The sequence below is a fragment of the Tinamus guttatus genome, unplaced genomic scaffold, assembly GCF_059628265.1.
Source record: "Tinamus guttatus ecotype Peru unplaced genomic scaffold, ASM5962826v1 Tinamus_guttatus_pri_ptg000459l, whole genome shotgun sequence".
Lineage (NCBI taxonomy): Eukaryota > Metazoa > Chordata > Aves > Tinamiformes > Tinamidae > Tinamus > Tinamus guttatus.
The window spans coordinates 9,726,239-9,744,050 of record NW_028288993.1 but is presented as its reverse complement, the minus strand read 5'-3'; the positions used below and the strand labels follow the sequence as shown (position 1 = coordinate 9,744,050).

The window sequence follows — 17,812 nt, the reverse complement described above, 5'->3', positions numbered from 1 at the left end:
CCCCAAAGGAGGAACTTAACTCTAGTCTACTATGGTTTCTACCAAGCCAAAGGGAAGGACGGCTTGGTCGGAGCCTGCTGCCCACAGACAAGGCTGCTCACATGCTCCTCTCAACGGCACTCACCAGAGGAGAGGGAAGAAGTGTCATTTAGACAGCGCGGGGATCACACATACAATCACAGAGCCAAATTCGAAGTTACAGAGACATTTGGTGTCAGATGTGACCTTTCCTTGCTGAGCACCCACCTGGAACGACTGCACCCTGTTGCGAAGGTTAATAGCAAAAACGCTCCTGGTTAAAACCTGGCTTTGAAGATCAGTGTAACTTGGAACAAAACCAAGAACGTTGACACAGCAATGCCACCAACCCTGAGCACTTCATACCATGACTTCCCATTATTACCAGCTTTCCCCTTCAAGGAGAAATGTAAAACCCCCCTAACTTGTCCATACTCAATGGACTCAACACAACCCATGAGCTGGAGCAGAAACCCTCAGGGTTTGGCTCAAGCAGCAGCTTCAGGAGCAGATGGGGCTTGTCAACGGGGAGGCAACGGGGCACGCGGGGACAAGGGAGGGAAAGGGGGACCCTCGGCACCTGCCTCCAAAGCCCAGCACCAGCCACTGGCTGATGCTTTAAACCCGAGCGACCTCCGTCCTCGCCCGCCTGCACAACAGTCTGCGCCATTCTTGGCTTTGCTACTGCTAAGGGAGAGGCGCAGATGCAAAAAGTAAAAGCAGGAAAATTGTGCTGCCTGCGAGCACAGGGCTTGTGCTGTTTAGGAGGCAGGCACCTGGATTTCTGCAGCTCCCAGGGAAATCGCAGACTCCGCAATTCAAAATAATTAGCGACTAGTAGTTTTCCTTTTATGCAAAATCATCCTTTTTATCCAACACCTAAATGAAAATGAATGGGCTTGATTATCTACCAAAGGGCTCAATTTTCCAGCGTCACTGCGAAGCACACAGCAAAATTCACGTCCCCTCAGGCTGCCGTTACAAGCGATGGCCGAGCGCAACGAACGTGCGGTGGAGGCAGAGATCCAGAGCCTGCGGCGCCAGTGTGATCAATGCTGGTGCTGCTTGCAGCCCCAAACAGCCTCGGATCCAGCCAGGGCCGAATCCACGGCCTTGCTGCTCCGGCCCCAGGGCTCAGGGGCAGCCAGGAGAGCTCGGAGGTATCTCCGAGGCTGCCCTCAAACCCACGCAGCCCACGGCGCTGCCCGTCTTCTCGGGGCAGCTTGAACCCAGTTCCCTGCAGAAGGGAGGGACAGACCGAGTTGTTTAACGGACCGGGCTCTGACGCAGCTCCTGAACGCTGCTGACACCCAGTCTAACATTTATCACCATCAACCCCGACCCCTGGCTCTCACCCAGCTCAGAGGAGTCATCTGGGCTCAATTCACCCAGCCCAGAGCACCTCGCGGCTGCGCCGGCTCTCGCCACGGGGCCTCCATCCCCCGCAGCCTCCCCGGCCTCCCCAGGGCAACGTCCCCTCTGCCTCCCCCGTGCGCTCCCCTTCCCCGCTCACCCGGTTCTCGTCGTAGATGATCTGCACCAAGCTGCGGTGCTTGGACTCGATCGGCGGCGGCGAGATGGGTTTCTCGGGCTCCGGCGGTTTGGCTGCTTCCTCCTCCAACTGTTGCTGCGGAATGAACGGGGAGGGAGGAAGAGAGTGAGTCACAGGCAGAGAAACGCAGCCATCCGCGGCCACGCGAGGCTCCCTGCGGCGCCGGGGCCGGCGCGGAAACCGCCCTCCCCGCGGGCTCCCTACGGGACGTCGGCACGTTCGATCCGCGGAGCGGGGAGAGCTGCGTGCGGCTCCTGCGGTGCGACGCTGCCCGCCTCAGGTGGCTGTCCCGGTGCACGAGAGGACAAGGACCTGTCCCGAACAGGCGTGCAGGGTGGGCACGAGGCTAGAAATGAGATTTTTACTGGGAATCCTGAAGGGGAAGTACCCAGCGGCCAGCGCAGAGGGCAAGCGAAGGAGGCCGGGCAGCCAGGCCGCTGTCGGCCTTGGCTCCTCTCTCCCGGTGCTGCGGTCAGCGCGCAGACCCTGGCGGGGCCTCGTGCGCCCCAGCTCTGCCCGGAGCAGGGGCCGGCCCTGCGTGGAGCAGCGAGGACGGCAGGGGAGGCAGCGAGACCACGAAAGCAGAAGTCCCTGGTGGAGCCCGCCCGACCAGGCGCGCTGCAGAGACCCATGGACGAGCAGGAGCGAAAGCAGCGGCTGCAGGACAGCACGGGAGTCACGTGCGAGCCACCAAAACGTCCCCTGCTCTTGGTGCACCCCTTGGGGCAGAGCGACAGGCTCCCAAAGGAGGCTCCCCAGCATCGGACACCTCACGTCACCTGCAAACGCTCTGCCCAGCTGGGCAGGTGCAAGAGGACATCGGCACATCATGCCCTCCAGCCACATGCCACCATATGTTCTCCAGAAGCTGTTCTGAGAATTACTCCTCTTCCTTCACATACAACAAACGTCGCTGAGCGGAAACCACCATGAAAATCCAGCTCGGTAGGAGTTTTCAGATAGGGAAAACTCAGCAGAGGCAGGTGGCAAAACCAGCCCAGCCCCAGCCCTGGCTTGACGGCAAAGCAGCCCCTTGGGGGTGATGAGCAGTGGGGAGCACGTACGAGCTCATCACAGGTGTCCCCGCCGCAGCGCAGGGCACCTCCGCCAGCCTCCCGGGGCAGCACGCTGGGAGGGCGCTCGTCCTTCCCGTGCTGCCCCGGGTGCTCGCTCCTCAGGCCGCGCAAACATGGATTATGGATCACTGCGTTTAAAGGAGCCCCTCAGAACATCGCTGCTGCCTGCACACGCGCTCTCCATGCAACCCGCGGCCCTGGCTCGCCCAACGGCCGCAAGACACGAGAAGCAGCTGAGCGCTTTTAGTAAATTTGAGGAACTGCCCGGATGAAAGAGGAAATCACAGATTCCCCCGCGCTGCTCCTGTGGCCAGCGGCTGCCTGGCGAGGACGCGGGGCCCACGCTGCCGCAGGAGCTGCAGCGACAGGGAACATTTGTCAAAATTCGTGTACAATTTTTCACTGCCTGTCTCCAATTCTCCACAGCTTCGTATTTGCTTCTACAGCTAAAATATCCCCAGTGGAAGCAAGGGAGAAAACAAGCCGTTCTCCCGCTAGCAACGGAAACCCATTTGTGCAAAGGCCCCCGGGGCTGACAGCAACGCGAGTCCCTCCCTGCTGCCGGCGCCGTGGGACGCGTGTGGGAACGGGCGCTGCGGGGACGTGTCTGTCCATGCCCACGAGGAGCCGCGTCAACAGGGCACCGTGAGGCTCTAACGCGCGATGAGGCGGCCCCGAGAGCTCCTCTCTTCTCAACCGTGATGGTTCCTCAGGTGCCCCAAGAGCTGAGCACTGCCAAGGGGAACACGGTTCTTCTAGAAACCACAGCTTAAAGCACAGGCTGCAAAACAGAATCCAACGGCCCCGAGCCACCGGGCAAGCCACGAGCAACCAGCGCCCGCGGAACCAGCCTTTGTGGGGATGTAAACGCTTCGCAGAGGCTTTTTTTTCAACTGGATCCTCTCCAGAGCAACCCACGTCCAACCTGCAGCAGAGTCCTCGCAATGTCCCGCACCGCCAAGGTCTCCCGTGGGATCCCAGGCAGCCCTGGGCACTTTCAGGTGCATTTCAGAGCCACCCTCATGTTCGCAAAGCTCCCCCGCGGCAGGCACCGATGTGCCCAAATTATAAACTCCAAAACTCAAAAGAGCGAACCACAGAGGGATCTGTCAATCCTCCGCTTCTCCTGGGGAAAATATTTGGGTAAGAATGTCAGAAACTTGGCTACATTGTTCCGGAAACCCACAAAAATTTTGCAAAGTGGTCGGGTCTGCTCTAATTGATTTCAGACAAGAGGATTTGATGGCATATCAGGAAATGAAAGTTTGCCAGTAAGTGGAGGCTCATTAAAAGCAGCTCGTTAAAAGAAAAAAAAAATACAAATCTAATTATAGCTGAACTACAGTAGAGAATTCAGCTCTCCTCCCCACGGCATAACACGGTGCAGCCACTAAAGTGCTGCAGGCAGGGATGAGGCAGGGCCAGGAAACCTGAGCTCGGCAGGGAGAGCTCCCCATGGACACCCTTGGATTGGGGGAAACAGCAACGCAAAACCCATCGAGGTGCTCGGATGTGACTGAAACGGCTGTCTGGAAGGGCTGCCACCAACGCGGGGCCGGGGCTGCGGGGGACGGAGGGGAATTTAGCCAGGAGCTGCAGGGGAAGACCCAGAGCTCCTCAAGCCGCTTGGAGCACCGCGGTTCCGCCTCCATCACCAGGTGGGAGTGTTGTTCTCCCGGAAAGCCCTTTGGAGAGCTCTCCCGTGCCGGGAGGCTCCGACATAACCATCGAGCACAGCCCAGCAGTTTATGTCTTGCTAAGATTCCTAGTGCCGGTGCCAGGAATAAATGCATAAAGATTATCCGTGCTTGTCAGAAGGAGGGGGAGAGGAACTCGATGGGAGCTGCAAGCACATATGGCTCAGGATGACGCGGGGACGGCGATCAAAGCAGCCCGCTGCTGGGGGACACACGATTTGGGGGGGCTCGCTCAGCTTGCTGAGGACTTTTGCAACCCTTCCTGTCAGCAAAGCCCGGGCAGAGGCTTCTTTGCCACTTCTGGACCAACCAGAGAGAGGGGAAGAGATTTTTTTTTTGCCCATCCTTTCCATAGAAATGTGTTTAATTACCCCAAGAAGGCCTCCCAAAGACATAGGGGAAAAGCATTAGGCTGTTACAGCCACGTACAATTTCTCCCCTGCTCCGGCGCTCGCTCCGGGAGGAGCGGGATCCGTTCCGGGCCGATTGTTTTCCCTCACTCGCCTTTCTCCTGCGCCGACGGATGCACAGACGGACAAACCGCTTCCCGAGCCTCGCAGACAGGAACCCGCCTCGCGCGCAACCGCACGGCCCAGATGTGACAACTTTCCTGGAGGACCAGGTCGGTCGGGGAAGGAGAGGAATCCTGTCCAAGGGGAGGGGAGGCCACGGCACGCGGGGGAGCTGGTAGGGATGGACCAGCTGACATACTGATCACTGTGAAAAAATGAGAAGATGAGGAGAAGGGAGGGGAGGATTTAGCTGCCAACAACCACTTGAACCTTCTTCCAACTAATCAGAGCATTTTTGTGGGAAGGAAGAATCGTGAAATTTGTTCAGAAGGAAGATATAAACCAACCGAGCAGCCAACAGCAAAAGAACCATTTCCTTATGGAAGGACAGCTTGATTTTAATGGCACCAAGCATATGCTGCTCCCGTTAACTCCACCAGCCAGTCCCCACCAGCTCGGAAAAAGTCAGCTCTGCTCTTAGTATTCTTGGCTACCGCAAGCTGAGCCCCGACCCCTCTCAGAAGCTCCTCTCCTCGCCTGCAATGGGGAACAGCCCGATTTTGCATTTCTTGCTTCAAATGCAAGCTGGAAATAAGCACCATTGCCCTCTGAAACAAGCGGGACCATGGGGGACACCAGCATTGCGTCCACGGCTCCTAGGGAGGCAGAGGGGAAGGGGGCTCCTTCCACCAGGGCGAGAAGATCCTCTGTGGTTCCCACTGCTCCAGATGTTCCTGCTGCTGCTCCACAGGGCCAAGCAGGACTGTTTCCCTCCACCAGCATCGCAGCTGCTTCTTAACCTTCTTGGCTGCCTTTCCCTAAGCACTGATACCTCTGAGGATAACAAGCGACACAAACGAGGTCTTTCACACTAATTAAACCGTACAGATTGAAAATAAAATGAAAACATCCTGCTTTGCCTTGCAGGGAGAATGGGAATAGTATCTGCTAAGCAAAAATGTAAATCCAAAAATGAAAGGAGATCTGGGGTGTTCGTGTATTCAAAAGATCCTAGGGACCAGGACAGCAGCCAAGTGGCAGGTAGTGGGTCCGTGTGTCTGGGAAATGCAAGAAGCCTTTGAGCTACCTCTCTGCAGTATTTTTTCTCTTCCTGCTCTACATTCGCAGGCAGGGAGGAAGGTCACCTGCACGCTCATCCTCCAGGAGCACCGGCTCAGCTCCAGTTCCGCACGCAGAGCTCCCAGTTATAGAGCTCCCTCCATCCAGAAATTCCAGACACGCGTGCCTCCGGAGAGGCCGCTCCGCTCACAGACAGGCTGGGATCAGGAGGCAGCAACGAGCGGAGAAACTTGCCCCAAGCACAGGAGAAAACGACCAGCAAGACGAGATGGAGAGAAGCGATTTCCTTTAGGCAGTGAAAGCCTTTAAGACAAAAAAAGGCAGACTGCCCCCAAGGTTTTGTCATTCTAATCTCTTAATGCCCTCGTGGCAATCGGATACACAGCAACACCAAGTTGGGCAGCTCCCCTGCGGGGCAGTTGCTCGGGTGCAGGGGTGAAGCCCTGCGGTGCAGATCGGCCCCCGGACACTCCTGCCCAGCCGCCCTCCTGCGCGCAGGGGTTTCACCGGGCGCTGCGCGGGGCTGCAGGGACCCTGAGCCAGGCGGGCACAGGGGAAGGTTCAGGACAGCCACAAGACCCCAGCACTACAACAGCAGCAGCGACAGCACCGGGGAAGGACACTGGCTGGAGAGGAAAAAGATATCAGGATCGCGCTGCACTGCGTGAGCCTGATCGTGTTTCCAGCTCTGCCACGGACCACAGGGAAACGCTGAGGACAGATTTTTCCTCCTCTCTTTCAGATATCTGGAGATGCCAGAGCGCTCACACGCACGGTTTCCCAGGCTCCCTCACCCTGCAGCCAGGGTCCGTGGGCACAGCAGCAGTCCCCCCACGTCACAACAGGGAGCACAGGCACAGACCGTGGCTGGTGGCACCAGGCATTGCCACCTCCTCTCTGAGGACACGCAGGGCACAACTGAGACACACGTTCCCCTCCAAACCCCGGCCTCTCACCTGCTTCTTCTTCAGCTTGGAGATCTGCTGCTCCACCATGGTGATCTCGCGGTCCACGCGATCCATGTTCTGAATGAGCTCCTCCTTGGAGAGCCGGGCTGGCAGCAGGTCCAGCTCGGAATCCGGGTGAGGAGGGCTGACTGGAGACACAGGCTCCAGTTTGCCAGGCAGGCCGCGGTCCTGGGGAGCACAAAACAACCACATCAGCTCTTTCCCAGGAGATTTCAGATCCTCTCATCCTCCCACGTGAGCTGCCACAGTGCCCTGGCCTGCTCCCAGCCCGCTCTCACACACACACACCCCTTGCAAAACCTGCGAGACTAAGCAGGACCAGCTGCCAAGTCCCATCTCCAGCACGTGCTGCATCCCTCCACATCTCCACCCAGAGCACCAGGTCAATCAGCAGCTTCTCCTCCTGCCAAAGCCTCTCGGAGGCTCCCACCACCTTTGGCGCAAGCCACATCCCTATGGGAACAATAAACCATCTACAGACGGGTCGAGCTCCTGGCTGCGGAGCTCCCTCCGTGTCTCAGCAGCAGCTTGAGGCTGCCTCTCCTTGTCAAAATGACCCTCAGACACCAACAGGGCCAGGCTGGAGAGAAGAGCAGAGCTGACACAGATACGTGCACCAGGGGTGAGCTACGAGGTTGCTGAGAAGGAGGGATGGATCCCACCTCCAGCTGCGTCTCCATGTCCTGCTCTGCCAGCAGCTCTCAGTGACGGATGCCAAACCCGTCCTCTTGGAAGAGGGAGAGGATGGAGCCATGCAAGGTCAGGTGAGAGGAAGACAGACTGAAGTGACAACAAGCAGCTTTTTGCAGGTTCCAGGTGGAAACAGCTCCTGGTTCAGCAAGACCTTGCAAACCAGAGGCCATCGGGATCAGTGTAACCCCCACAACCGCCACAAAGACGACGGAGCTCTAATTACCACGAGCAGAGGGAGAACTATCCAAGGGCCCTCCAAGCGCTGAGCTCCATTGCTTCCCCCAGTGGAGCACCGACATGGCTGGCACCCCTGAGCCACTATCACCCCGAGGTGAAAGCGGGTGCAGCGGACGACGCACCTCGACAGCAACAGGCAGCGCGAAGGGAGGCGGCCGCCAGCACAGGGGGCAACGGCGCAACCTGCGCGCGGCGCCGTGAGGTGATTGCGACAGGCCCCGGGCTGCCCCGACCCGGGCGCCGCTCGCTCGGGCCCTGGCGGCTCCCCAGCCTCCTCATTAAAAGTTAATCCCTTCGCTCGCTTCGCAGGGGATGGATTTCACCTGCTGGAGGGGCAGGAAGAGGAGCTGCCGCTGGGGTGTAACCATAAACCCTGCGAAGCGGCGGCAAAGCAGGGGAGGACAGGGGGGACAGAGAGGGGACAAGGAAGACGGTAACACAGTGGCGCTACCTCAGCGGCGCCAGGGACGAGGGCGACGCCGTCCTGCCCCGGGCTGGAGGGCGGCAAGGCTGCCACAGCGCCCTAGGTGGGATCTTTGGGAGGGAATGAGGCCAGGGAGAGGACGAGGTGGGATATTCGGGAGACGACGAGGCCCAGGGAGAGCTGGCGCAGTGCAGGCCGTGCCCATGGTTCGGCCCAGGCCTCGGCGTGGGGCTGTCGTGAGCTCTGCTCCACTCCCTCAGGTGACGGGGGCTCCACTACTCACGTCAAAGCCAGGACAAGAGGCAGTAGGAGATAAAAATCCCAACTAAGTGGCCATGTCTGTGTCCACCGGGAGCCAGGACACCGTCAACCTTCACCAGAGCCTTTCTCCTCTTCCTCTCACCCTCTAAACGCTGCTGGACACAGAGGAGATGTCAAACTGGCCAGTGAGGAACCAGTGCCCAAAGCACATCTGGACGCACCAGCACCCTACCCACTGCTGCCATCAAGCGAGAGAAAGCAAAGGAGCCACCCGAGCGCCCTTCCTCATCCTCCTCTGAGGGCCAGCGAGCAGAGACGCTTTGTGGCAGCCTGGTTGTTTCCAACATCCATCCACGAGGGAAAACAGACACAAAGCCTCTGCAGACCCCTAAGAAGCAGATGCTTCTCTGTGAGGAGGCACCAAAAACGGCCAGTGAGGTCTAGGGCCAAGACTTCGTGTTCTCTGCACCACCAAGATGAAGTTCACTGATGTTTTCACAGAGATGGGTTTCATTTTTAAAGCCAAGAGGAGCAGGACAACCTCAAGTAGCAAAAATCAGGTGCCCACAAAATCTAGCTTGGGTTAAGGAAGAGCAAGATTCTGGATTCTGGGAGGATATATTTTTCTAAAGGAAAGAAAGTCATCTGTCAAAAATGCAGGAGCGAAAGAGAGACTTCTCACTGCAGATGGGAAACAAAGATATCATGTCTCCCAACATGCAAGACAGGGCATCTTTAAACTTCTACTTGGCACAGAAGCCCTCAGAAACTCAGCTTCTGAGATAGTTCTACCTTTCCACTTTGCAGAACCTGAAGCAAAATAACAGTGAAGCTGAGTAAGGGGAATGGCTGCAAATTACAGCCCATAAAAACCGTCATCATCTCACATTATGAGACAATTATGGCAATAGAGGGAGGCAATGTCCCTAGAACTCAAATAACAGGTCACTGTCATTTCACGAACATCTCTCTGCATAAAGGAGATGACAAGCAGAAAGAGGGAGAAAAAAACAAAATCGAAGGCAAAGAAATCCTGCCCATTTTGAGGTTCAGAAAGCAGAGCTCCTGGATTTATACAAAGCACAAAGAAACTCTTTCAATAAATCACAAAAACCCAGCCAGTTTGAAAAGCTGTTTACAAGGGCCAGGCTCTGCTCAAACGGTGGACTTTGAAAGCAGGTCAAGTCTCAGCAAGCGGCCGCGTCTCATCCACGCTCCAGTCACGAGCGGCCTCCCGGGACGGGCACCTGTCTGCTCCGGGAGCATCGCGGGGCAGCGGATCACGAGCTGAACAGGCGGCTTTTGGGATAAGCCCCCAAGCGGAGGGGCGCACTGAGGAGTCCCCCAGGATGAGCCCTGGGGAGCGCCGGGAAGCCCCGGGAGCGCAGCCTGCAGCAGCAGCCACCGCTGAGCCCGGCACTCCAGCCCTTGGGACACGGCACCTGCTGCGGCTCCCTGCATCCCTGTGTGATGAGGCCCTCAGCAGCACCAAGAAAGGAGGTTTATGTAAAGCCCGGAGGAGAATCATAGAATCAAAGAATGCTTAAGGTTGGAAGGGACCTCTAGAGGTCATCTAGTCCAACCCCCTGCACATGCAGGGTCACCTAGAGCACGTGGCACAGGACTGCGTCCAAGCGGGTTTGAAAATCTCCAGAGAAGGAGACTCCACAGCCTCTCTGGGCAGCCTGTTCCAGTGCTCTGGCACCCTCACTGTTAAGAAATTTTTCCTTAAGTTCCTGGGGAGCTTTTGATGCTTTGGTTTCTGGCCACCTCTAGCTCTGTCAGTGGACATCACTGAAAAGAGGCCAGCACCATCCTCCTCACTGCCTCCCTTGAGGTACTTATATATACTGCTCAGGTCTCCTCTCAGCCTTCTCTTCTCCAGGCTGAACAGGCCCAGCTCCCTCAGTTTCTCCTCACAGGGCAGATGTTCCCTGATCATCCTCATAGCCCTCTACTGGACTCTCTCCAGCAGCTCCACAGAGAAGAGCCCACCAAGGCCATGGTGGACGTGCACAGGATAGGGCACCGCTCTTAAAAGGCTGCAGAACTTCCTGCCAGGAGGAAAGGCCAGGAAACCGAACCAATGTTGGAGCTGCAAGCTCCTACAAAGCAGAACCCATCTCCAGCAGGTGCAGCCCTGGGCACGCTGTGGCTGGCAGCGGCTTTGGATGGCGCTCAGCATCTGCTCACAGAAACCCCATCAGGACAGAGCTCCCTGCACCAGAACCCCAAGCTGGAGCTGCATCCTCGCAGCACAGTCACCATGGCCAGGAGCACAAGCCAGACCCTGCTCGGAGCGCCTAGGGCTGGGGGACATGAACATCCACGGGCGCTTGTATTTCAGCGGGTGCTGCCTGTGACCTGTTTCTTAGCACTCCAAAGAAGCCGCTCAAAATACACCCTGATTAACGCCAGTGGTTCAGATGGTCTCCCATCCAAGTTCTGAGCAACCTTAGTGTGAAATGTAAAATTCTTCTTATTAACGTGAAGTCACAGACTCTGAAACCAGCACGAAGCCGGGAGCGTTGGAATAAACCTGCTGGAGGGAAGAAAACAATTACTGCATTACTCAAGTTGATATTTTCTCAGTAATTACGCTGTTTCCAAGCGATTTGTTTTTATACATGGCTAACAGCTACCATAGTTCCTGTTAGCCCTGGCCTTATTATTATGTGATTTGCATGATAATAAGGGTGGACGAGCCGGGGGAAGAAAGTGCATAAACCCTCCTGCAGAAAGAAAAGATGTTGGCATTGAGGAAAACAATTACTAAGGAGATCATCAAAGAGTGAGCTCAGTTGTTTTTAGCTTCTTGCTCTTCTACACACTTGTATTCCAACAGAGGTAACTTTAACGGGGTTGGAGCAAGCCTGTTACGTGCTACTAGGCAGTGGCTTAGAAGCCACGTGCAGGTGACGGGGAGGAGAGAGCTGCCAAGAGCCACGTTACCTCCAGCTCCTGCCACCTCTCCTCCCTGCAGGCTGGGGAGGGCTGCCTGAGCCGCTGCCACACCAAAAACCTCTCAATTCCCCCCAAAAGCAAGGGATGGGCCTGCCACCAGGCGAGGCACAACTGCGTCTCCCTGTGCTCTGCCAGGCGCGAGCGGCTCCAAAGCGTCACCAACTCGGCAGAATTGGAGCAGTTCCTGAAACAGGAGGAACCGGGCGGTGATTTCGGCGAAAGGAGAGAAAGGGGAACACGGGCTCTCATTAACCTGCACCTCCCTTCTTGGGATGAAAAGCAAGCAGAAAAGCCTCTGCTGACCAGCAGGTGTGTGAGTACCGCGCTCCCCATCCAGAGGTGGGTTCTAGGGCAAAAACACATGTATAAGAGTCTCTACAAAGAGGCCAAGTAAATAAAATTCAACAGAAACTTTTCCCAAAAAAAAAAAAAAAGTCAAATAAACATTCCTTCTGGCATATCAGCAACCCAAACATGACAGCACTAATGCTGATGGGGACAAGAAAAAATAAAATTAAAAAAAAAATCAAAGGAGCGGAAAGCTAACGTCTCATTTCCCGGGAGAGAAGTGCAAGAACAAAGTCAGAGAGCCCAAGCAGTGCAAAAGTACATCGCGTTATCACACCGCTTTTGTTCGCAACCATCTGCTGCGCTAATGGCTCCTCCAGCAGCCCAGGCTTTTACAGGGGGTTCAATTCTACCCACGGCTGCTCGGAGCTCGCTGGGCCCCGCAGCTCCGCGCAGGGCGGCCAAGGGCCACGGAGCTGCGGGCAGCAGGACCGGTTCACGGGGCCACGGAAGGGTTGAGGTTGGCAGGGACCTCTAGAGAGCATGGAGTCCAACCCCCTGCTCCAGCAGGGACACCCAGAGCACGGGCACAGGGTGGCATCCAGGTCTCCAGAGAAGGAGCCTCCACAGCCTCTGTGGGCAGCCTGGTCCCGGGCTGTGGCACCCTCACTGTTAAGAAGTTCTTCCTCGCACGGAGATGGAACTGCCTGTGCTTCCACTTGCACACACTACCCCTTGTCCTGTCACCGGCCACCACATAGAAGAGCCTTTACCTCCTCCCCTCTTGTACATGATCAGATCTCCTCCCGCTCTCCTCCAGGCTGCACAGCCCCGCTTGCTCCATCTTTCCTCGTACGACAGACCCTTACGAGCTCCGGGGCCCGTGGGCAGCGCAGCCAAGAGGGGCCGTCACTGCGAGGCGCCGGTGCCCAGAGGTCCCTGCAGAAGGGGCTGCGAACGGGCACGGGCAGCAGCGCGCGGGGACACCAAACCAAGAAGCACTTTCCCTGGACACGGCCCAGCGCGGCCTCCCGGGGGACTCCACGAGGCTTCGGAGCTGTCCGAGGATGGGCTTGACTTTATTCTTTTTATCTATTTTCTTCTCCTAAACTATGCGGCTTTATGAGAAGGCCTCCGAAATTCCATTCCCCTGCAACCCTGCCGAATTCCGCCGAGCCAGGGCAGAAAACATCCCAACAATTTTGCAGCTCGCACGAAAGTAGGTCAAAAAACTTCCCCAATGTTTCGACAGCTTGAAGCAATTTAATTGCAAAAGCAGTAACAAATGCTGACCCTCCCTCCCCACCCCCACGGGCGGCTTTACGAGGGTGGTAAAACCTTGCAGTTAAGGTTACGGTTAAATGCACTAACCCAAGCACAGCATCTGCCCTTGCAAAACTTGCTGGCGCTCGGAGAAGTCATTCCACACTATTATACTTAACAGATGCTGCCTCTGGACCTTACGAGGGCAGGATGTTACAGGAGCAGCGGCAAATGCAGCTTGTTTGTTGAGAGCAGCTTAGAATAACGGGCAGGTCTGCGAAACCTTCCTCGGAGGAGCAGCCCAGGGCGCTGCGCTGACGAACGGCTGCTCTGCCCCTCGTTGCCTTTTCGCCTTCCCCATTACCGGGGATAATTGCATTGAACTCGCGCGCTCCCCGCTGCCTTCACACACCCGTGATGAATTCTCACCTTCCCATCTACTCATTACAAACAGGAGCTCGGAGCTGCACCTCCCATTAAATATTGCCCAATGCTTCCTATCCTAAAGCACTGGGGTTTCAGTTCGCTCTCAATTTGCTAAAATTTTAACTCTCTGCACTGAACTTTTTCATGCTGAATATTTGCTTCAAGATTTTTTTTTTCATAATAAATTTCAGCCAAAACAACTCAACTGTTTCCAAGAACAAGTTTGGAGGGAAAATACGTGCCTTTCTGCAACGTTAAGAAAAATTCTGGAAACCTTGACTTTGAGCATCCTCAGCAACCAGAGCCAGGGAGCGGAGTCGACGCGTTTGGCAGAGCGCTCTGTGCCAGTGACGGGCCTTCCACCCGCTCAAATCATCTGCCCAAGTCACAAATAAGTAAAAATTAAGGAAGTCCCCGTGGTGCCCGTGCAGCGGAGGCAGTGGGGAAGCCACGGCCGTGCCCTGCTCGTGCCCCAGCCCTCGAAGGGGCCGGAGCGGCTGGACGTGCTCCGGGCACGCGGGGAGCGCTGCGGCCCTGCAGCGATGAGGGCCGGGAAAGAGCGGGGAAGACACGCAGGATCCGGGCGCTCTGGGCAGCGGATAAAGCCCGAGACCATCCAGCAACTGGTAAAGGATGAAGGAAAACTGCGACAAAGCTGCTTGCTCCGAGCAAACCGCCCTCCCGTGCGCTCAGCGGGTCCCGCGGAGCAACCGCTGCTTCCAGCAAGTCAAGGGGGGACAGATGAGGGGCGTCGATGCAAACTCACGGCTCTGCCGTTCACAATTGTAACGCTCTTCCAACAGCACCTGCCCTGCTGCCACACCAGGGAAGTTCCTTTGGGAAGCGCTGGCTTGCGGCGACGCAAAGGGACAAATATTACAGCGTGGGGGAGGCTGATTTGACGCTAAGTGACCGGTCTGCGCGGCAGGGGACTCGCGAGCAGGAGCCCCTCAGCAGCATGTGGGGGCGCGCGGGCGAGCGCCCGGCTGCGTTGGTGCCTTTGGGATGGAGCCGACGTCTCCGCCGCCGCCGCGCGCAGCCGGGGGACGCGTTTGATAACGACCCGCCGGGGAAGGCGGCTCCCCGGGCGGCGAGGCCAGCGCGGCGCCCGGCAGCTCCCGCGGGAATCTCCGTCTGCCCATCGCGGTGCCCTGCGCCATCCCGGCCTGCTCTGCCCGGTGTCTCCTGCGGAGGACGGGGACACGCACGGGCTGGCTGGAGACTCCCGCGCTCCTGGGGGCAGGAAGCCGTGTCCGTGCTGGAGGATCCGTGAAGAAGCTGCCCGTGAGCAAACAGAGCAGACCACGGTGTCTAAGGCAGCCGGCATGGCCCACGCTGGCACCTCGGAGCGGGGCCCGGCCCACGAGCGCCGCCGGCACCGCTGCTTGGGTCGCCCCTTGCTCGGCACCCTCCGCGGCTCCAGAAGCGTCGGCCTCGCCACGTTGTATTTTGCTTTGCACCACAGAACACCGGAGCAGCCCCCGCGCACCCGTCACGGCCCGGTCGTGCTGAAGGCACCACGACAGCCCCGAGGGCGCCCTGCCGAGCTCGCGGCAGTGGAAACGCGCTCTCCTCCGCGCCAGCCGCGCAGCCCTCAGCCCCGCGCCACGAGGCAGCCCCAGAGCAGGGCCCGGCCTCTGCAGCCACCGATACCCACATTAAGAAAACACCTCGTCCGAGCGGTGGGGCGAGACCAGCCAAAACGCCGCGGGCACCAAGCCGCTGAGATGAAGGCTACCGCAGTGCCCCGGGCTGCAAACACACGGCCACATCCTGAGCCGGGCTCCACGCTCCCTGCCTTCCCAAAGGAGGGGGATGCTCTGGCCCCTGCCCGGCCTCGGGGAAGGGCCCTCAGGAGCAGCAGGAGCGGGGCCAGCAGTGCCCAGGGAAGGCACCAGGATGCTCCTGGAAGCCGCAGTGCCCAGGGAAGGCACCGGGATGCTCCCGGCAGCCACGCTGCCCTGGGAAGGCACTGGGATGCTCCTAGAAGCCGCAGTGCCCAGGGAAGGCACTGGGATGCTCCAGGGGGAGCAGGGCCACCGGGAAGCTCCAGCTAATTCAGAGGGCGAGACCAGGTGCATCCTCCAGCAGCCGGGCGAGTAGGGGGAGGGAAGATCCACCGCGCTGGCTTCGGAAAAACCTCGCTTATTTAAAAATAAAAAATCGAGGGGAAATGAAAAGACAAAAGCGCTTCTCAGTCTGGTGTTATCAAGCAGAGGAAATGAGACTTCTAAAGCTCCCATTCAGAGAGGAGCTGGGGGGGAGAGAAATCCCACTCCAGACGCACTCGAGTGAACAGCTTTTGAAATGGAAATGTCGCTCTTCAGAAACATTTAAATTTCTTCCTAGTGGCAGGGAGGAGGCGGGAGCCGCGGGGACTCCTCAGCCATGCAAATGCACACGGGGCTGCTCCGGTGGCGCCCGGGCCAGGGGATCCGTCAGGGAGTTAACGGGGATGGGGACAGTGCATTGACACAGCGAGATGGCCTGAGGGGGCAGCAGATGTGCCCACGCGGGAGGCAGTGCATGAGGACAGCTCTGGGTAACCCGCACCGCAATGACAGGGACCTCGAGGCTCCCGGCCAGAGCGCCGGCCTCGGTTCTTCCCTGTGCAAGGACTAGGGGCCCAAAGTGGGGTTTTTTCCCCCAATTCCAGGGGCTGATCTGCCTGTGGAGGAGGAGCTGGATGATGGAAGGAGGAAACGCAAGGAAGCTCCAGGGCACCCTCAGCGTGGAGGGACCAACCCGAGTCTCCTCTCGCAGGCGGGAGGTTCCCAGGCCAGGACGAGCCGGGTCCCAGCACAAAGGCCGCCCCGCTTCTAGGAGCTTCTTTTTTTTTCCCCTCCAAACCAATATAAGATAACCCAAGGTTTGATATTTTGAATCTTGCTATTTGTACGAGCAGCTCAGTACACACACGTGCCTCAAACAAGCACAACGCGAGATGCAAACACAACAGCCTGGAAACAGATAAGGGTCACGAGTGAATTTGACCTGTGAACTTCACCAGCTGAAACAACAAGCAAGAAGCAAGCAGGTTTTCCATTAAGAATCCAAGCGGACTCCCCTTCCATTTGGAGGTGGCTGCACGGGAAGAGCGCTAAGCGCGAGACATGGGGCACGCAGTCACACCGGTGCTTGTGCAAAATAGACTCAGGTAGAAAAAAAATCTCTTCAAATACCTTATCGTGGCCTTTAACGAAACATTATGAGGAGTTTTGGGGTTTTTTAGGAGTATTTTCTGTCCTGGACGCAGCAGCAGCGCGTGCGGGTGAGGGCTGCGCCGTGGGTGCCGTGTCCCCAGCCCGCACGCGGCTCCGGCTCCCCGCGCTCCCGGAGCCCCACTGCAACCAGGACAGAAGTTATTTCACCAACAAGCCCCCAGTGCCGACAAGAGCCCTGCATAAAACCATGCCAAAACCACAGCGAACGGCTGCAGGAGTCACCCAAGCCGCAAGCTCCAGGCAGGGCCGTCGCTGCGGGAAGCGCAGAGCACCCCGGCCTTCCCAGACCACGATGTTTAAGGCAAGAAAAACCTGTTAAATCAGGTCCCCTAGCAAGAATAAGCTCACAGTGAATTTGTTATTATCTGTTAGCAAAGCAGCAGCTTCCCACCAAGGCTGGAATTTCCATCTTGGTTTGGCAGGCGCGGGGCTGTGAAATGATTACTGTGTTTACTTTTCCTTTGCTAACTATAAAATCCCATTCCACCGCCCTGCCAAGAATGACTGAAGCTAATAAAATTCAGGCATTTGGAAGAAAGCAATAATAAACCTCCCTTTTGGGGCCTTTATGATGAAATTTCCCCACTCCAATCAGAGATTATGCTGTATTCATGAACACCAGTGATGCCTCAAAGTGCACCCAGATTGACTCAAATCAATATTTAGCTTTGCCAGACACGGTGAAGCCTTTCCTAGCGCGGCTGCTGAAGGCAGCACCATTGAACGGCACAGCTACAAGTACAAAAGATAGCTACATGCATGTGTGTACGTTGTGTATACATAGATATATGTAAAAACGCATGTTGTTCAATTAGTTGACACGGAGAGAGTTTATACTCATGAGATACTTTGGGATTTCTTACAAATACCCCTCCAAATATATAGAGATCTGTGATATAGCCCATGCTACATATGTATGTATTGATGTATCTGCATATTCTATAATAGGTTTTAACGACTGACAGACGCTCATGCTATGGCTGTGTTTACATCTGCCCCGTTCCCTTCTCCGGGCTGCTGATTTGTGCGTCTCAGCAGTGACTGCTGGTGCACGAGCCTGGAAAACTGCCCCGAATCAAAATCGGGGCTCGATTTAGCCACGTAACCCCCAGGGTTGGCACCGAGCTGG

General features: G+C 57.0%; 1 protein-coding gene across 9 annotated transcripts in view; it reads right to left on the bottom strand.

Annotated features, from left to right (window-relative positions):
- NCOR2 (nuclear receptor corepressor 2) overlaps positions 1–17,812 on the bottom strand; it is a 155,300-nt gene that overhangs the window by 100,498 nt on the left and 36,990 nt on the right. For all 9 annotated transcript variants that reach the window (XM_088532512.1, XM_088532511.1, XM_088532517.1 and 6 more), the window contains exons 5-6: positions 6,892–7,071; positions 1,532–1,645 (exon numbers count right to left, since the gene is read on the bottom strand). In XM_088532512.1, coding sequence (XP_088388638.1) covers positions 1,532–1,645; positions 6,892–7,071 — 294 coding nt within the window. The remainder of the gene's footprint in view (positions 1–1,531; positions 1,646–6,891; positions 7,072–17,812) is intronic.